The following is a 19,956-nucleotide window of genomic DNA, read 5'->3' as shown; positions in this document are numbered from 1 at the left end:
TGTGCAGAACACTGTACTAAGCGCTTGGAATGTGCAATTCCAATGCAACAGATAGAGACAATCCCTGCCCAATGACGGGCTTACAGTCTAAAGCAGACCCAAATTGCCAAGCCTACATTAGGTTCTCAGAGAAAGCCGAAACACTTAAACAGAAGCAGTTCACCCTCACAATCTCCCTTTGAGTCGGCAGGCAGTGACCATGCTCGTTGTATAACTGGGGAAGCTGGAGCAATAGAGTGGCTAAGCAGTTGTCCCGAAGTCACACAACACATCATTGGCCAAGCTGAGTATGCTTGGCCACTCACTCGCTTCTCTAACCCTCCCCTCCATTTAGTTTTCCTTACCCTGTAGGGCTGGCATAGCGAAATGTCAAGAAAGCCTAGTGGGAAGAGCCCGGGCCTGGGAGTCAGAGGACCCGGGTTTTCATCCTGGCTTTGCTACTTGCCTGCTGTGTGTGATCTGGGGCAAGTCACTGCACTGCTCTGGGCCTCAATTTCCTCATCTGTCGAATGGGGATTCAGTACCTGTTCTCCCTCCTATTTAGCCTGATGATGTTGTTTCTACCCCGGGCTTAGTACAGTGCTAGGAGAAGCAACGTGGTGCAGTGGATAGAGCCCAGACCTGGGAGTCAGAAAGACGTAGGTTCTAATCTTGGCTCCACCACTTGTCTGATGTGTGACCTTGGGCAAGTCACTTCACTTCTCTGGGCCTCAGTTCCCTCATCTGTAAAATGGGGACTGAGACCGTGAGCCCCACGTGGGACAAGGAACTGTGTCCAACCTGATTTGCCTCTTATCCACCCCAGCGCTCAGGACAGTGCCTGGCACATAGTAAGCGCTTAACAAATACCACAATCATTATTATCATTATTATTATTACCGGTGCATAGTAAGCGCTTAACAAATACCCCGAGTCTTATGAGGCCTTTTGCCTCTTGCTGCTTCCTGCTGGTGGGGGCTTCCAATTGCTGCTTGAGAACAAAGCTGAACACAGCCCTCCAAATGAGGAAGCAGCCGTAGCGCTCCTCTCCTGGTCATTCCACGGGATGACACACTTGCATTCCTGGGAAAACACACTTGCTCACCTGAAGAATTTCAGCTTTTTGAACATTTACGTGTGGGGTGGGCGGAAAGTCCTTTTTCGATGGGATCTGGCGTTAGCACCAGCTGAACGTCAGGAATGTAGTAGCTCAGATCTGAGGTACCTGCTCACGCTGGGAAACAGACCCCAAAATGGGAAAGCAGGCAACAGGTCTTGATCGGTGACCAGGACCAAGTCTTTTGTGCCTCAGTTTCCCTGTCCATCTTGTAGGCCAGAGGAAATGAGCATTTTCTGACCCCAGATCCAGATCGCCTGGCGCTTTCCCCCGCCTCTTCAGCGTTGGGCTGCGGCTCAGGAGGAGCCCATGCCGCCAAGCGTTTTTGGAATATCACAGGGTTTCCGTCGGTTATCCGGTTTCTCCTATCCAGCCCAGCTGAGTTGCAGTCACTAATGCCTTCCCTCAGGAGGCACCAGCAAGATGCCTGGGAAGGCCCAAAGTGAACCCGATTCAAGGCTGTTAAGCAACATCCGTAAATTGAGGGTTCCCTGGCCTGCCGCTGGCCAGAGTCATTCAGTAGTAGAGCATTTGCTAATCGCTCCCACCATTGGCTTCCCAGTAACCACCTGCCTCGGCTGGCCACCGCTTTGCAGAGAGCCAGCCCAAACTCTAGAGGGAGTGGCAAGGCCTTCCTATGCGCTAATTAGTAGCATCCCTGGTGAGGCTGGGGTAATTGGGGGGATTTGACCAGGCTCCCTCTCTCTGGAAAGCGCTCTAACATCCAAATGCTCCCTAATCCCCCTAACCCACGCTCGGCAGCGGCTCACAAAAAAGCAACGATAACAAGAGGTTTACGTACCATCTGGCTGTGAGGCACAGGAGATGGAAGTCCAAGTGACACATGTTACTGCAACCCACGAGCCCCAGAGTTTGAGCTGAGGAGATGGTTGCCGGCTCCCCTGTGCTGGCGCTTCTGCACGCCCAACTCTGCTGACCCCTCTGAACTTTTCTTGCTGGGACCTGGGGTTTGGGTGGGGTAGGGGGACCGGCGGTCAATCCTCATTGCTCCTCTCTTTACCGGGCTGCTTCCTTGGCCTGTTATCCGCCTTGGCCAAGCCTCCTTAGTTCCAGGCAGATTCCACCACAGCTAAAAGAATAAGCTATATTCTCCCTTAGAGCGTGGTGATAGAATCGCTAGAATAGGGCCCCTGAGCTCTTGAGCCACCTTCCCCACAGGACTGTTGGGAGTGTTGACCCGCAAGCTCCTGCCACATCCCTGACCAGAGCCCAACTTCCCCAAGCAGGAAATCCCCAAACCCAGTTTGGGTTGGGATCTTGATGAACAGTATAGGATCTGGCCGAATGGACCTGCACGAGCAGTGGAGGTTAGATGGGGGCCTGGAGATTTGTATACTAGAAGAACCCCGCCCCGCCTCGGCTCCAGTTAATAACCTCCAAAGAGATGTTCATGAAACTTGAACTGCTCCCTCCTGATAGCATCAGCCCCAGGTACGCAGACTTTCTTCTTGACCTCCGGGTGTTCCACACCACCCCGAGCGCAGCAAGGGCCCTGGCTTGTTTTGCACCAACTATGAGGGAAATGTTTATTCAGAAAGAACTAGCAGGAGCTTTGGAGCCAACGAGGGGGGGGATTAGCTCACCAAGGTTGCTGGTATAAAAGCTGCCCTCATTCCCAACCGCTCCCTCAGAGAGGCGTGACAGAGGAGCTGGGCCAGCCACCCCGGACTGCACCATGTTTTACGATTGTCTCTTCACAGCTCCCTGCCAGCGTGAGTAATCACCACCTTTCTGCCATTCCTTTCACTCTAGTCAATTTCCTCTCCCCTCACCCCCCCACTCCCCACAGACCTCTCAAAGGAGAGGAGTTCAGGCAGATGGAGGAAAGAGATAGCCCAGGCCAATTAGTGAGGGGAGCCCGAGGAACCAGGGTGGAGGGCAATAGGACTGGCTCGGTTACTGCCCTCTTGTCTGACCCATGGCAGGCCACCCTCCCGGCCAACCGAGGACCTCGCTTTCCCCGCCTGGGTAACGGAGCTGCCGGCTCCTGGCTGGAGTGTGGGGGCGATGACGTTAGCAACTAGGAGAATCAAATCACGGAGAATACCGTGCTGCCTTTGGCGTTAGAGAGGACAGAGAGGCCTGAGCCCCGGGGTGACATCTGGGTATCCTGAATCCCTTCCTGGAGCTGGTCCTTAGCCCCTGTGTAGCCATTAGCCAAGTGCTTTTGCCAGGCCCTCCTGTTTCTCCTGAGCCTCAGTTTCCACGTTGAGCCAGGGAGATGTCTGCATGACAATTGGGAGGTGAAAGATGCATTTAAGTCCTGAGCCCCAAGACTAGACTGGAAAGAAGGATATGAACACCTCAGGTACGTGCTTCTGGACTATTTTCTTCCTTGGCCCCTTCTCCCTGAAGAAAAGCCAAACCGAATCTGAGAAAGAGGTCTCACGGTATGCGGATCGAGCGCCGACTGAGGCCTCTTAGGAATCTCTGAACGGACTGAGGCTTCCCAGCCCTGTCCCGACCGCCACCCCCCACCCCCCCGGCCTTTTTCTCTGGCACCCTCCCCGTAAGAGCCCTTGTGCCATTTTGCTGGTGGGCCTCCCAGCCTGGACTTTGGGACAGTCTCTTCCCATCAGTCAAGTGGCTGGCCATTTCTTGGGAATCCCCATTTTGGGCGGGGATTTCCGCATCTGCTGTTTCCTAAGGGGAACTCATGCCAAAGGAGTACATAGATTTGCCTCTAGTTTCCGGTTCTACAGTCAGTCTGGCAGAAGCCTGGTTGGGATATGACGAGATTTCAGTTCCGTTTATCGAGATTTCCCCGATGCCAGAGAAGCGCTTGCCTGATAAGGAAACAAAACTCAGAGCGAAGGTTTTCATCCCCTCGATTTATCGAGCTTCTCCCTCGCTGTTACATTCACAGCGTTTTATAGACATTCTTAGGCCTCACAGCTTCCTTGGGGGACCTGAGGCCTAAGGCTGAAAAGCGGCTTGCCCAAGCTCATGCAGTGAGGCAGTATCAGAATCAGGCCTGGGACCCAGAGCTCCCAACTCCCAGCCCCCAGTGCCTTGGACCAAATGGGGGTGATACGACTTCCGTTGCTGCTTTGCTCTTCGGGGAGCCAGGCGCCGGCCCTCATGAATGACCTTCCGCAGTGGGATTAACTCTCCCCTCCACTCCCTTCCGGCAGAAGGCACCATGAGGGCCAACGAGACCGTGTCCGAGTCCAGTCCAGGCTCCACGGCCACCCAGTCTGGAGTGCCCACACAAGTGGTTCAGCAGGTCCAAGCCACGCAGCAGGTAGGATCTTCCATGTTCCCAGCTCACCTTCTTGGTCCTCTGCCCCTTGCTCCAAGAGGGGAGTTGGGTCGGGGGGGGGAAGGTGGGGGAGGAGGGGATCCAAAGTTTCCAGGCCCAGCCAGCGCCTGTTGGTCCATTCCTTGCCGTTGAGACCAGGTGGTGCTTTGTTCCTTTCACTGGTCCTCCACACCTCTGCCAAGAGAGCGTTTCAGGTGTTTTCCCATCTGCCAGAACCATCTTTTTGCCTTCTGCTATCAAGATGCTTCACTCCCTTCCGCTTGGCTGTCCCTTCTCCCTCACTACCCTTTCTCCAGTTGTGGCTTCCCAGCTGGTGGCTCTGTAAAGTGTCTGCTCCCAGCCCGTGGCTCAGCCAGTGACTCCTCTGGGTTTTTTAAATCATCTGCCCACCCCCCAGGACCCAGGCATCCCCCCTCCCCCCAAGCCCCGGGGCTCTAGTCCTTCCAGAGCAGTTTTAACAGCGCCTACCCCTCTGTTAAATGCCCAACATCTTTCGGTCCAACAGAGGCTGCTGGTCCAAGCGAGCGTGCAGTCCAAGCCCACTGCCATGTCTCCCCTCCAGCTCACGAATGTCCAAGTGCCCCAGCAGGTAAGTCTCCTGCACTCCTGGGACCGAGGAAGAGTGTCTCCCTCCATGGAACAACCCCGCCCCCCGTCTTAAGGATTGGCAGCTCTCCTCTCCCTCACCCACTCCACTTTTCTCCCCAACTCAGGTTCTTCCTTGCTATGAAGCCGGAAACTTAAGCCCCTCCTAAGCTGCCCAGTTCTGCTCCCTCTCTAATCACGGAAATCAGAGCTGCCAGACACCCAGCTATCCTCTCCGATGTTGTCGAGAGGCGTTAGATCGGGTCTCGTCTCCCTAGTCAGAAGGACTATCGAGGCCAGTTACAGCCCAGCCCCAGAGAAGAGATGGGCTGAGCCCTGCCCCCAGGTGTCTCCTCCAACTGGCTTGTTCTAGCTCAGTGCCGGGGCTGGGGCAGATGAGTGCCTCTCACTGGGGTCCTGGGGGCCTCCCGGAATCTATCACAGTAAAGCAAGAAGCTTGTGAAAGGGAGAGGAAGAAATCAAAGCTCAGCTTGGAAGAATTGACCCCCAGGGTGATTCTTCTGCCCATTATTTCAGAGGAGAAAAGTGACTCCTAGAGCTGAGGTGAGCCAGAAGTCAGCTTGGCCCGTCAGTGACCAGACTGGGAACAGGACCAGGTGGCTTGACTTCCTTCAGGAGCATTGTAAACGCAGCCAGCTTCCCCCGGGGGCCTCTGAGGCTGGGCCATGTCCCAGATGAATGCACCCTCCCTCACCCTGAGTTTTGCTCACCCCAGTTTTTCTCTTTGCAGCGGCTGGTGGTCCAAAGCACGACCCAGGCCAACAAAGGAGGCCAAGTCTCACTGGCTGTGCACGGTGTCCAGCAGGTGCACTCTCCCCCAGAGGTAAATGATAGTGCCTGCTGAGGAGACCGGCTGCCCCGCCCCTCCTCCCCTTCTCTCTCCCACATGCCCCCGAGGACCCAGAGTGCTCTGCCTCCAGGCCCGATCGGAAAAAATGAATCGTCCCCTCTCTTGACCCATTTCTGGGCAGCACTGGGCCAAATCTCCCAGCTGTAGGGGTGTCACCCAGCATCCTTACCCATAGAAGGTGGCTCCCAGAAACCCCGTGTTCCCAGGCTCAGCAGACAGAGGCTCCCCTGGCTCCCAACATTGCTGATGACATTTAATGAGATTAACCAGAAAAGCTCTTTGCCTAGTGGGGAAAAGAACTGCCATTACGTTGATCTCCTGGTGGCTCCCCCAGTCCAGGTGACCATTCCCCAAGGTTCTGGCCCCTGGATCCTTTTCCCAGGGGAAATGGAAGAACAGGTCCGTACCCATTATGTAAAGTGTTTGGGTTGTGCTGCTGGGAACGGTTCATTCACTGTACCCCAGAAGTAGCAGCATCTCAGGGATGAAATACAGATCCTCCCTCCTCTCCCTAAAACAGCAGTGTCTCTGATCTAGGGAGAGGGCTGGCCAGATAAGTCTTTGGTGGACTTTTCTAATCTGCAATTTCCATCAAGACCAGGGAAGAGGAGAGAGAGAGAGAGAGGAGCCAGTCCCAGAAGCAGACTTTTCTAATCTGTGCAGTTTCCATCAAGACCCTGGGCGGGGGGGAGTGAAGAGGAGGGCCAGTCCCAGATGCAGGAGCTACTGTCCTACTTTCCCATCGCAGTGCATACTCTTATCGTCTCCTACATACCACTTTCAGCTAACTCTGACTGTGGGATGAAGCCAAGTGAAAGGGAGAAAACCCCCATTCTCAAGCTCTGCAACTCAACCCTGTCACATTTGTTGCCAGTCTCAGAGGTTCGAGTGAGAACTTAGGAGAGGCTCTGGGAGGGGCTGCTCTCGAGATCAAGAAATTTCTCTCTCCCGTGGGCTGCCTGGGCAAATCGGCCCCTGGGTAATTATCTTCCCAAGCTACTGCCTGGACTCCTCTCCGGGAGGAGGAGGAGGAGAATCTTTCACTCTGAGGACCCTGGGATGTGACTTTTAGCCATGGTGGGAGTGGGCTCATCTCTCCAGGATGGGTTTGGGGGTACTCAGTGATGTTTACTGAGCATGAACTACGTGCAGAGCACTGGACTAAATGCTTGGGAACGTACAATATCATATAATCGGTAGACACGATTCCTATCCTCAAGGCACTTACAGTCTAGTGAGGGAGAAAAATTACAGATAGGTGAGGTGGTAAAGAATAACGATATAGACGTAAATGCTGTGGGGCAGGGGAAGGTATGACTGTCAGAGTGCCTAGGGGGTACAGACCCAAGTACATAGGTGACACAGAGGGAGGGTGAATAGGGTCGGGAGAGGAGAGGTTAGTCAGGTAAAGCTCAGAGGAGCTATCATTTCAGGAGGGCTTTGGAAGATGGAGAGAGTGGCGGTCTGTCGGATATAAAGGGAGAGGGAGTTCCAGGAAGGAGGGAGATTGTGAGCAGTAAGCCCGTCACTGGGCAGGGACTGTCTCTATCTGTTGCCGATTTGTACATTCCAAGCGCTTAGTATAGTGCTCTGCACATAGTGAGCGCTCAATAAATACCATTGAATGAATGAATGAGCAAAGGGTTGACGGTGAGAGAGCCGAGAAGCACACTGTGCAGGCCGAGTTGTAAAGGGAGAGGAGCAAGGATAAGTAAGGAAGTGGATGGGCAACCATTGGAGATACTTGAGTCGTCGGGAGACGTGTGTGGAATGATTTTGTAGAAAGATGATCTGGGCAGCAGAGTGAATTACAGACTGGAGTGGGGAGAGGCAGAGGGCAGGGAGGTCAGCAAGGAGGCTGATCCAGTAGTCAAGGCAGGATAGGATAAGTGCTCGGACCAGTCCTGCCTCCCTTCCCCTGGGGAAGGATTTGAAGTATTGGCCAGTGGCAAGTAGGAAAAGAGAGGGCTGAAAACAAACAAGTGGACTGAGCCAGGTCCACTGAGTTTTCTCATTCTGAGTCACCTTATTCTAGCTGAGTCCCATCTCTTTGGATTTCAGCTTTCTTATCTGTAACATGTGGATAAAGAGTCCCTGCCCCTCTCCTGCCAAGAACTTCTGTCTTTCTCTTCCTCCTCCTCTTCCTCCTCCACTTCCTCCTTCTCTATCCCTTTCAGAAAATGCTTCTCCTCCCCTATCTACGCAGAACAGAGGGAAAGAGTGCCTACTTTGTCAGATGCCTCCTGGCTGGATTGCTTGAGAATGGCGGAGGGGGGTTGGCGAGTAGTTGGAGGAGCAGGAGCTCCCTTTTCTGCCACGGCTTGAATACGACCCCATTAGTGGTTCTGGGCTCTGGCAGCTGCTGGCAGCTCTGACCTGCGGCCCCGGCCCCAGTCGACAACCCACCTCCCCAGTTGGGTCTTTCTCCCCAACAATGCCGGGGTTCTGGCCAGGGTCCCCGAGCTCTACTCCTAGGTCCACGGGCTGAGTCCGAGCAAGCCCTGGCACAATTTTGAAGCATGAAGGGAAGCAACTTGTCAGGGTTCCTAGTGAATCAGGAAAAGCATAGGGAACGGAACCCGAGAGGCTTGTCTCCCAGTGTTGTTTGTACTGTCCTTTGGGGGACAGCAGAGCTTGGCCCTTGACTCCAGGCCGGCCATTCCTGATTTGGTCACGGGTCTCCTTGCCTTCCAGCGCTCACCCATTCAGGGGGACAACTCAGCCCCCAAGGCCGGGACAGTGCAACAGCTCCAGGTGCATGGCGTCCAGACCGTCCCTGTCACGCAAGAGGTGCTGGATGGGGAGACTGAATGACCTGGGGTGGGGAGGAGAGGGAGGCACCCCCGCCCCCAGCCCATCCCTTTAGGGCAGTGGACAAGCTGGGGGAAGCCAGGACTCATGGGTAGAGCTCTCTGGAGAGATTCCCGCTTGGAGTTGTAACTTTATCCCCCAGGCCAGCATTCTATCCACTGGAAGAGGGTAGGCCCAAGAAGGGGTAATTGAGTTCCCTTTTAGCTCCATAGCCTTTTCAGGAGCTTGGACTCTGTCTTGTAGGACTAACCCGCCTCCCAGCTCTAGGAGGGAGATGGTGGGAGCAACTGAAGCAGAGATCAGAGAGGCCAGGGCAGGGTGGACTTCATTTAGGGTTCTATTGGGAATTCACCACATGCCCATGGACAGAGACTTCCCATCTGCCAAGTGGCATTCCAGTTGGCAAAGAAATTTGAGCCAAATAATAATTGAGGTATTCATTAAGTGGTTACTAGGTGCCAAGCACTGTATGAAGCGCTGGGGTAGATGGAAGTGCATCAGGTCAGACAAAGCCCCTGGCCCACATGGGGCTCACAGTTAAAGTTGGAAGGAGAACAGACATTGAATTTCCATTTTCCAGATGAGGAAATAGAGGCCTAGAGAAGTGAAGTATTTGCCCAGTGTCACATAGGTAAGTGGCGGAGCCAGGATTAGAACACAGGTCCTCTGATTCCCAGGCCCATGCTCTTTCCACTAGGCCAGGCTGCTTCCCAATACTACTATGATTATTATTATTATTATTAGGGCTAGAGGACCCAGGACTCTCCCAGCCTGTTTCCCTAAAAGGGCTGGGCTGGGCTAGCACTCCATCCTGTGACTAATTTGAGTGGTTGGAGGCAGGGAAAGGGTGGAGGGGAAAGAGGAGAGGGAGACCACGGGCTCTGAGGGCTCAGGCAGCAGGCTCCAAGTAGCCAGCCTGGCAACAACCTGACACTGCACCCTTTTTTTTTGTCCCACAGAGATCCGTTGTGCAGACCACGCCACAGACGCCAAAATCTGGCACCGTGCAGCAGCTGACGGTGCAGGGGCTACAGCAGGTTCAACTCACTCAAGAGGTCTGTGTCACGGGACCCTACTTCGCCCTTTCCCCCGTCCCTCCCCCCACCACCGCCCCATCCCAGATTTGCCTGCCGCCCTGGGAGTGACCAGGCCTACTGGCCACAACCTAGAGGCCTCGTTGCCCCTCCCCACCCCCATTTTCACAGTTTAGGTATGGGGGTGGGGGAAACTCCTTTCTAGGAGCTGGGAACAAGAATGATCTCAAGTTGAGACTACACTCAATGGGCGGGACCAGCCAAGTGGATCTCCCAGGCCGCGTACATTTCCGAGCCTTCGTGTCTCTAGGTGCTAGGTTCATGAGGCCGGGGCAAAACGGGAGAACCAGTCCCTCTACAGCTCTTACCGGATCGGGAACCCATCTGAGTGGGGAGGGAAGAGACCACAGACTGTGCCTTCCCTCCTCCTTTCCTTAACCGAGGGCGTGTTCTCCCCGGAGGTCCCTCCCCATCCTTGGGCATCTCTTCGGTCTTCGGGAGGCCCTTGAGGCCCGGGGTATCCAAGTGGGACCTCTTGCCACCTCTGGGATCCTTTCCTCTTCCTCTGAGTGACCACTCAGTATCTTTGTTTGTCCTCTAGAACTCAGACAGTCAGTTTCTCACTAGCAAGGGAGAACAGCACGAGCCAGAGCAACAGCAACTGCCACCAGAGCTAGAACCAGCCGAGCTGGCCCTGGAATCACCCTTCTTGTTAGCTAACTCTGAGAACGCGTTACTGTTCTCTGACTCCAACTTGGGCAGACCAAAGGAGTAGGTAGAACTGACGTGCATACCACCCCTAGGAACTTTACCCGTCGCAGCCGAAAATGATGATTGAGTCACCCGGGCTTTTCTCTCAAGCCAGCCTTGACCAGAGAGTCAGTATCCAAAGATTACCCTGGGTGTTCACTTTTGGGATGGTATTTCGACCCTCTGAAAAGGTTGGGGGTGAAGGGGGCTGGCTGCTAGGGGACCCCCGCCGTGGTGCAAATGGAATTCCGCCTTATGGCTCCAGGCCCCGCCCTCAGGCTCCCAAGCTCCACCCCAACATGTTCAGGGCTTACATCGATCCTACCATGCAAACACGGGCCCCAGCACTGGGCCCTTAGTCCCCATCCCGCATTCACAGGTTCTGCCTTGGGCAAGAGCCCTCGGACCACGGCATCTGATTCTGGGCCGAGTCCAAACTAGACCTAAAGGGAGCCGCCACCAAACCGAGAGTGAGCCAGACCATTTTTCAGGGTGACAGCTGCACGTATGCATGGTTGAACCTGTTGGCTGCCGATTAGAGTGGAGGTAGTTACAACCACTTCACTGATTCTGCCAGGCTGATTCATGTTGGCAACACAAAACTAAAAGCTGCCCAAGAATTCTGTTATCTAGGCAGCAGAGCACACTGTCCAACAACGCCGCAGTGAGAGACTAGGAAGTAGAAAACCGAATCAAGGAGGCCAGCTCATCCTCTGGGATACTGCCAGAAAGAGTGTGTTAGAGTCCAGACCGGAGTTAAAGGTCTTTGGAGCCATAGCGATGTCCACCCTTCCCTATGGCTACGAGACCTGGACCTCACGTAGCCACCCCGTCCGGTTCCTTGAGCAGTTCCACCATTGTCATTTATGGGCCATAGCAATTTCAGATGGCAAGACAAGTTCATGAACCCTAAAGTTCTGGAACACAGTTTCCTAAGGTGGAAGCGATGCTCACTTTAGCACAGTTGCCCTGGCTGTGCTAACGGAAGAGAATGAGTGCCAGTAGGATACCCAAACAGCTGCCAAGTGGGAAGCTGAAATTGGAAAACCAAAAGCCAGGAGGGCAGAGGAAGTGTTGGGAGGACACTGAAACAAAGCCTCAGCCTCAGACCATGCTAAATCCAGCTGAAAACTGGAACTGTTGAGGATGGACTAGCATGGCGCAGTGCTACCAAGAAAGGAGCAGCTCTTTTTGAGCAAAGCAGCGTGGCTTAGTGGCTAGAGCGCAGGCCTGGGAATTGGAGCTGGATTCTAATCCCAGTTTTGCCACTAGTCTGCTGTGTGACCTTGGGTAAGTCACTTTACTTCTGGGCCTCAGTTCCTTCATTTGGAAAATGGGGATTAAGACTGTGAGCCCCATGTGGGACATGAACTCTGTCCAACCTGATTAGCTCGTATCTACCCCAGCGTTTAGTACAGTGCTGGGCACATAGTAAGCGCTTAACAAACACTTTAAAAAAAAAGTGGGGGAGGCAAGGAGGTAATAGAGAAAATAGCGCAGGTGTTGCAAACAATTAAGCACTATAGCCCAAAGGCCCATCTTTTCAGGTGCCTAATGTCGCAGGGATTGAGTCCCATATTGGCTTTTTCAGCCACACATGCATCCACAGTGGTGTCATCTTTTAAACATGAAAGACAACTCTATATGTGTATTTATAATAGGCATATTTCACATGTTAATTACCACAACATGGCAGCGGCCCCCCACCCCCCAAGAGTGAGGTCTAGGCTACATCTGCTTCAGTTTGACCTCACTTATGGTCTAGCAGCACCCCTACCCCTGGGCTTCAGGCTGTCAAGCTGTAGCCCCACTTTCTCTCCTGCCCCAAAATGAGAGCCAGAGAGGTGTTCAAACTGTCAGGCTCATCTCTGTGCCAACTGGACCCAGCTCTACAGTCTGATCTTGGCCCCACTGAATTCTAAACAGGGCCCTCCTCTGTGCTCCTAGGTTCTGCTCCTATATGCATGTCTCTCACACCTGTCTTCTAAGCTCCAGTCTTGCATTTCCCCAGCTCTAACGCAGAAATGACTGTTGATGCCTTTGACCCTGAGCTACTTCTCCCATCCCTGCTCCCTCTGTACCTGGTTTGAGCAGGTTCTGAGTCTGGTGGAGATGGTTTCAGGTTACCTGGGGGCAGAGCGGGATACTTCAAGGCCTCAGCATCTCAAGGCCTCTTCAACCTGCTGCTCCTGCCCAATGAACCTGCTGCCTTGGGTCGTAGGCTGTGGATGTGTTTTCTCCCTGAGGCGAACCTTTTGAGCCCAGGCAATCTCTGCCACCAGGAAGGGCTCTGATCCTCAAGGCCATTCTCTTCCTGTTGGCAGAGAGAGGCCGGCCCCTGGGTGAAATGTGAGTCCGAGAAGGGGGTGGCCAGGTCCTCCGGGCTTTGTAGAGAGAATTGGGTCCTGTCCAGTCACAGTCAGCAGCACATGCGGCCCCGGATTGGAGCCCGCTCAGAGACCACAGCTACCCTCCAGGTCCCGGGGGCCCTTACAATCCCGTTCCCAAGCAGCCAGGATTTCAGAGGTCCCCAGGTGCCTCCCGCAGATGGCATGAGCGGGGAGGGTTGGTCCCAGAGCTCCGGTCCCTCAGCCTTTATAATCCTCAAATCCCTCCTGTCCTGTGCCCAGGTGCAGCAACTCCAGCAGGTGCCAGTCCCACACGTGTACCCCAGCCAGGTGCAGTATGTGGAAGGCAGTGATGCCGCTTACTCAGCGAGCACCATGTGAGTACTGGCGGGGCCTGGGGAGGGGCCCCGAGAAGCCCCAACTCCCAAGATAGCACAGAGTAGGAGTCAGCGCTCCCTGCTCGGCCACAACATCTGAACTGGGGCCAGTCCTTTCCCCGCACTCCACTGCCTCCAATTCCTTTTGCCCTGCTCAGAGCAGAAGAGCGAGATTAGGATCAGGGGTACAGCTAGGCAAGAGCGATGAGTAGCAGCATAGCCTGACGGAAAGAACGTGGGCCTGGGAGTCAGAAGGACCCGGGATTCTGATCTTGGCTTAGTGGAAAGAGCACGGGTTTGGGAGTCAGAGGATGTGGGTTCTAATCCCAACTCTGCTACTTGTCTGCTGTGTGACCTTGGGCAAGTCACTTCACTTCTCTGTGCCTCAGTTACCTCATCTGTAAAATGGAGATTAAGATTGAGCCCCAGGTGGGACAACCTGATTACCTTGTATCTACCCCAGGGCTTAGAACAGTGCTCGGCACATAGTAAGCACTTAAAAAATATAATCACTATTGTTATTACTATTGTTAATCCTGGCTCTACCACTTGTCTACTGTGTGACCTTGGGCAAGTCACTTAACTTTTCTGTACTTCAGGTACTTCATCTGTAAAATGGGGATTTAAGCCTGGGAGCCCCATGTGGGTCACATGGCCCGTGACCAACCTTTCAATCACTCATTCAGTCGCATTTATTGAACGCTTCCTGTGTGTAGGGCAGTGCACTCAGTGCTTGGGAGAGTACAGTATAACGATAAATGGACATATTCCCTTGACCACAACCAACTTCCAATCTAGTGGTAAGGGGAGATTATCTTGTATCCGCCCTAGCGCTTAGTACAGTGGCTGAACACATGGTAGGCGCTTAACAGAGACCATTAAAAAAAAAAAGCCCCAGGGATCCTGGGAGTCGTGAGTTAGAAGGATCACCAAGGACTTATTTGCTCACCCCCATCCAGGAGGTCCCTTCGTGGGCCAGAATGTCTAGGTTCTGAACCCCCTTCCATCAGCCCGTCTCATGAAAGACACCAGTGTCAAACTACTCGCCTCGAAAGCCGAGCCAGCCAGGTCTCCTTGTTATTCCCTGCCCCCACCCCTCGCTCACCTCCACCTCTACCTCTCCTTGTTTTTTAGTCGCTCTAGCACCTACCCCTACACGGAGACCTCCCTGTACACCCAGAACACCGGCACCAGCTACTATGAGTCTCAGGGCACCCCTGCCCAGGTCAGCACTCCTGCCACCTCCCAAGCCGTGGCCAGCAGTGGCTCTGTCCCCATGTATGTGTCAGGGAGCCAGATTGTCACCAACTCCAGTGCCGGGGGAGGAGGAGCAGGTGGAGGAGGTGGAGGAGGAGGAGGAGGAGGAACAGGAGGAGGAGGAGGAGGCGGCGGCGGCAGCAGCGGAGGAGCCGGGACCTACGTGATCCAAGGCGGATACATGCTGGGCAGTTCTAGCCAGTCCTACTCACACACCACCCGTGCCTCACCAGCCACGGTAAGTTCCCAAGAGACCAGTGGAGGGTGAGCCAGTGGGAGAAGCTTGCTGGAATATTGGGAAGAGGCGAGAATTTTCTGCTACTCTCTCTCTCTCCCTCCCTGGAGTGTCACCTACTGCTCTCTAGTGGCAGCTGCTGCATGGGGTGACCAGAGGACAGTTCCCCGGGCTGTGGAAAGAGGCGTGGTGGGAGAGGTTACAGGGCCGTGGTGGAGATGGGGAAAAAATGACAGGATGCCTCCTTTTGCCCGTCTTCTATTAACCACGGGTTTTGACGGCGTGATTGGGAGTAGCGTAGCATAGCGGATAGGGCACGGGCCTGGGTGTCGAAAGGTAAAGGGATCTAATCCCGGCCTGCCGCGTATCCGCCGGGTGACCTCAGACAAGTCACTTCACTTCTCCGTGCCTCATTCCCTCATCTGTAAAATGGAGATTGAGACAGGGAGCCGCACGTGGGAAGCAGTGTGGCTCAGTGGAAAGAGCATGGGCTTGGGAGTCGGAGGTCCTGGGTTTGAATCCCAGCTCTGCCACTTGTCAGCTGTGTGACTGTGGGCAAGTCACTTCACTTCTCTGGGTCTCAGTTACCTCATCTGTAAAATGGAGATTAAGACTGAGCCTCACGTGGGACAACCTGATTACCCTGTATCTACCCCAGCGCTTAGAACAGTGCTCTGCACATAGTAAGTGCTTAACAAATACCAACAGGGTCTGCATCCAATCCGATTTGTCTGTATCCACCCCACTGCTTTAGTACAGTGCTTGGCACATAGTAAGCGCTTAGCAAATACCATGATTATTATGAGGACTCCGCGTGCAGAGGGCTGAGGCAAAGCAAATCATACTGGGAAAAGGAAGGTCAGGAAACCCCTACACGGATCATACCAAAATGATTTGGGATGAGTAAGGTCCTGCAGGGGGAGAGTTCAATTAGAAGGATGAGGTTGACAGGTGAAGGGGTGGCAGTGAGATATTGACACCGACCCATAACAATTCAATCAATCAGTGGTATTTACTGAGGGCTTACTGCGGGCAGAGCACCGTACTACTCAGCGCTTGGGGAGGGTCCAGTGCAATAGAATCCCTGCTTTTAGAGAAGCAGCGTGGTGCAGTGGGTAGAGCACGGGCCTGGGAGTCAGAAGGTCATGGGTTCTAATCCTGACTCTGCCACATCTGCTGTGTGACCTTGGATAAGTCACTTCACTTCTCTGTGCCTCAGTTACCTCATCTGTGAAATGGGGATTGAGACTGTGAGTCCCACGTGGGAGAGGAACTGGGTCCAACCCAATTTGACGGTATCCACCCCAGCGCTTAGTACAGGGCTTGACACATCTTAACCACTTAGCAAATACCATTATTCCGAGCTGGCTGACTTCCTTTCTCTTCTGGGGAAGACCTCTTCTCCCTGACTAGGCCCCTGAGAGGCACTGCCCTGATCCACCTGCCAAGGGAGGAGCAAAATGGCCAGACGTCTGGGCTCCGCCCCACTGTGGGCAGCGGGACTGATGGGAAGGAGCGGTGAGGGAGGAGAAGGAAGGTGTTCCTTTGCCAATGCCCGTACCTTGCCCCATGGCTCCCCAGGTTCAGTGGCTGCTGGATAACTATGAGACGGCCGAGGGCGTGAGCCTGCCCCGCAGCACCCTGTACTGCCATTACCTCCTGCATTGCCAGGAGCAGAAGTTGGAACCTGTCAACGCCGCCTCCTTTGGCAAACTCATCCGTTCTGTCTTCATGGGTCTCCGGACACGTCGTCTCGGCACCAGGCAGGGCTGCTTTAACCAAGGGGCCCAAGAGGCAGTTGCCCCAGGCCCACTGCCCTTGGGGGAGGTGGGGGAGGGGGCGACCCTTTCGGGCCACCAAAGGCAACCCCCAGGGTAACGCCGGTTGCACCCCTCACTTTACCTCAGCTGTGGTGGTGGCTGCCACTGGGCCAGAAGTAGCCCTGGTAGTACTGGCAATGGGAATATGCTCCCACGCTCCAGGAAGGGTAGAAGATGGCAAATTTTGGCTGGTGGGTGTGCCGTACTTCCTCTGCTTGGGCCACCACCCCCTCCCCCCGCCCCCCCCCCCCCCCCCCGAACCTAAGTCTGGTCCTGGCACCAGGTAAGCCCCATGGGACCCTGGAGCTTAAGTTGCAGCTGGTCCAAGAGGCCCTAGCTGCTCTCCATCCTGGTTTTACCAGGTAGTGGGTGGCCCTCAGGGCCAAGGGGAGGGGAGCTAATCTCAGCATCAGAGGTTGGAGGTCCCCCACCACTTTGGGGGAACCCTCCGTCCCACTGTTGGAGGTGGGGGGGGGAAGTCCTCTGACCCTGCCTGGCCTGAGATCTCTCGTCTTCCTTCTAGGGGCAACTCTAAGTACCATTATTATGGCCTGCGCATCAAAGCCAACTCTCCATTGCTGCGCCTGATGGAGGACCAGCAGCACATGGCCATGCGGGGTCAGCCCTTTTCCCAGAAGCAGAGGTAAGAGGCCCCGGTCATCACTCAAAACTCCCAACTCACCCCGACGTCGTGTCTGCCGACTGTCTGTCTCACTGATGTGGGCTCACCCTCTCCTCCCCACCCCCACCACTACTCTGTGCCTGCCTGTCTCTCTGTCCAGCCCAACCCCATCCCTTGGCCGCTCTCTACCTCGGGACATTTCTCATACCCGGGACTCTGACAGGCAGTCTCCAGAATGAGCCCTCTCTAGCCCCCTTTGCTCTCGCCTCTCCTCTCCTCCTGAGGTGGTCCCAGAGGCCAGAGGAAGGGAGTCGATCTGAGAGCCCGGTCCCAGGTTTGGGGAGAGTGGAGAAGTCCTCTACTAATCCCCCAGATCCCTGAAGCAGTTTTCTGGTCCTGATATTGAGAGGGTTCAGTGCCAGGCCCACTCCCTCCAAGTCCAGACAGACCCTGCCTTCTCCAAACCAGCTTTCACAGCTCGGGTTTTGCCGGAGATTCACCCACGTTACCTACCAGTGGATTAGCATCTGGAGCCTCCACCCTCTCGACAGTCCCCGGGAGGAGAGGAGCATTCTTTCCTCCATTCTATCGTGGCTCACACGGAGGTCTGTGGAGGAGAGGTGACTGCCCCAGGGTAACGCCATGCACACAGATTGACTGGGATTAGAATTTCCCCCCTCCGGACTGCGAGTGTGTCGGGCCATGTGACCATGCTTCCTACGTGGGGCATGAGAAAGTGGGCCAAGTTGATTGAAGACACCACCATCATAATAATAATGCTGGTATTCGTCAAGCACTTACTGGGTGCCGAGCACTGTAACTCAGCGCTGGGGTAGATGCAAGATAGGTTACCCAGTCCCTGGGCACATGGGGCTCATAGTCTAAGTAGGAGGGAGTAGGATTTAATCCCCCATTTTACAGTTGAGGAAACCGAGGCCCAGAGAAGGGAAATGACTTGCCCAAGGTCACACAGCGAGTAGGTGGTAGATCCGGGATTAGAACGCAGGTTCTCCGATTCCCCGGCCCGTGTTCTTTCTACTACGCCACACTGCTCCTCGTCTGACAAGGGCCTGTGGGGTGGAGAAGTCCAGCTCTGGGCCAACCCAGGCCTCCACCTTTCAGGCTCAAGCCCATCCAGAAGATGGAAGGTATGACTAATGGGGTGACCGTGGGGCAGCAGCAGGCATCGGGGCTGTCCGACATCAGCGCTCAAGTCCAGCAGTATCAGCAATTCTTAGGTAAGAGTCCAACTTCCCTGGAGCCAGCCATCGCCTACCCCCATCCCCTCATCCCCCCACCCCCAGCCTCAGGGACCTGGGACCTGTCTTCTCCAGGACTTCCCCTCTATGCAGTTGGGAGGCGGGAGGGACCACAACAGCAACTCCCTGGATTCCGGTGGGCACATCGGGGGCCGTCCGAGGGACCGGGTTGAGCGGAGGTGGGAATCCCTTGGGACCCTCAGTCCGTTCTGAGCCCTCTCTGCCCTTCTCAGATGCCTCACGGAGCCTCCCAGACTTCACAGAGCTCGATCTGCAGGGCAAAGTGCTGCCCGAGGGAATCGGGATGGAGGATGTGAAGGCCTTTCAGGTCCTATACCGGGAGCACTGCGAGGTACGGGAATGGGGTGCTGGGTGCCTGGTCTCAGCATGAGAGAATGGGTGGGAGCTCGGTGCCCATCCAAGGGGCCGGGCACTGGGGGGGGGGGCAAGGGTTTGAATCCTAAGCTGTGGGGTGCCGGAGAGGGACTGCTGTTGCTCATCTGATGCACCGCCCCCGCTCTCCCCTTCCAGGCTATTGTCGACGTCATGATCAACCTGCAGTTCACACTGGTGGAGACCCTGTGGAAGACGTTCTGGAGATACAACCTTTGCCAGGCCAGTGAAGCCACCCCCCTGGCCATGTAAGTATGTTAATCCCATGCCTGGAGCTGGAGTAGTGGGGTTGGAGCCTTGTGGGGGGTGGGGAAGTGTAGGTCTGGGCAGGGGGCTAGCGAGAGTTGAGCTGGGTGGGGGTGTTGGCCAGATAGGGAGATGGAACGGGGCCAGGCCGAGGGGAGTTGAAACCAGGCTGGGCTGGGAAGGAGGCTGGAGCCAGATTGGGTCGGATGGTGGTACCAGGGTAGGAGATGGCAGCGCCAGGCGGGAATGGGGGGCTGGAGCTGGAGGGGTGTGTCCGTGGCGGCAGGGGGGATAGCAGCAGAGCTGGCCCAAGCTGGGTTGGCTGTGGGCCCTGACCTTACGTGTATCCGTTGGTGTGCGCATGGGCTCTGCAGCCACGATGAAGCTGAGAAGCGGCTACCTAAAAACAGCCTGGTGATCCTGTCCAAGTACGAGCCCGTGCTCAAGTGGACCAAGGATTGTGATAATCTGCTGTACCAGGGCCTGGTGGAGATCCTCATCCCGGACGTGCTGCGGCCCATCCCCAGTGAGTAGCAGGGCGCGGCGGGCTGCCAGCAGGGCGGGCCGGAACGCTAGCTTCCTCAGAGCCTCAGCCGACCTCCCCACTACCTTGTGTCGTTCCCTTCCTGCCTCCAGGTGCCTTGACCCAAGCAATCCGGAACTTTGCCAAAAGTCTGGAAAGCTGGCTCACCAATGCCATGATGAACATCCCCGAGGAGATGGTGCGCGTGAAGGTGAGATGAGGGAAGTGGCCCAGGGGGAAACCCCCCCTCCCTTTCAGCCCCAGTGCTCGCTCGGGCTCGGAGGTGGCCCCCCCAGCCCTGTCTCGCCTCACCTCGTCCGGCAACGGCAGCAGCCAGCTGCCTCTGGCCTTCCTCCCCGCCCCCAAGACCAGGCCCTGGTCCTCGCCGCCCATTTCCGAAATTCCTCCAAAAGGAGGGGGGTGGGACTACAGGAAGTGTTGGTCAA

The 19,956-nt window shown here is 55.3% G+C and overlaps 1 protein-coding gene across 14 annotated transcripts in view; it reads left to right on the top strand.

Moving 5' to 3' along the window:
• Positions 1-19,735, top strand: part of RFX1 (regulatory factor X1) — a 39,100-nt gene extending 19,365 nt beyond the window's left edge. For 11 of the 14 annotated variants that reach the window (XM_029056701.2, XM_029056698.2, XM_029056695.2 and 8 more), the window contains 15 exons: positions 2,749-2,829; positions 4,252-4,361; positions 4,885-4,968; positions 5,716-5,808; positions 8,530-8,625; positions 9,606-9,701; positions 13,061-13,155; positions 14,290-14,650; positions 16,229-16,410; positions 16,991-17,110; positions 18,212-18,327; positions 18,582-18,700; positions 18,880-18,989; positions 19,362-19,513; positions 19,624-19,735. In XM_029056701.2, the coding sequence (XP_028912534.1) occupies positions 2,749-2,829; positions 4,252-4,361; positions 4,885-4,968; positions 5,716-5,808; positions 8,530-8,625; positions 9,606-9,701; positions 13,061-13,155; positions 14,290-14,650; positions 16,229-16,410; positions 16,991-17,110; positions 18,212-18,327; positions 18,582-18,700; positions 18,880-18,989; positions 19,362-19,513; positions 19,624-19,730 (1,922 nt within the window). In that variant the 3' untranslated portion in view covers positions 19,731-19,735. The remainder of the gene's footprint in view (positions 1-2,748; positions 2,830-4,251; positions 4,362-4,884; positions 4,969-5,715; positions 5,809-8,529; positions 8,626-9,605; positions 9,702-13,060; positions 13,156-14,289; positions 14,651-16,228; positions 16,411-16,990; positions 17,111-18,211; positions 18,328-18,581; positions 18,701-18,879; positions 18,990-19,361; positions 19,514-19,623) is intronic. The other 3 variants (XM_039911001.1, XM_039911003.1, XM_039911002.1) reach the window with 2 other exon arrangements.
• Positions 19,736-19,956: the final 221 nt, after the last annotated feature.

The sequence above is a fragment of the Ornithorhynchus anatinus genome, unplaced genomic scaffold (genome assembly GCF_004115215.2).
Source record: "Ornithorhynchus anatinus isolate Pmale09 unplaced genomic scaffold, mOrnAna1.pri.v4 scaffold_258_arrow_ctg1, whole genome shotgun sequence".
NCBI classification, from domain to species: domain Eukaryota; kingdom Metazoa; phylum Chordata; class Mammalia; order Monotremata; family Ornithorhynchidae; genus Ornithorhynchus; species Ornithorhynchus anatinus.
This window is presented reverse-complemented; position numbering and strand designations above follow the sequence as displayed.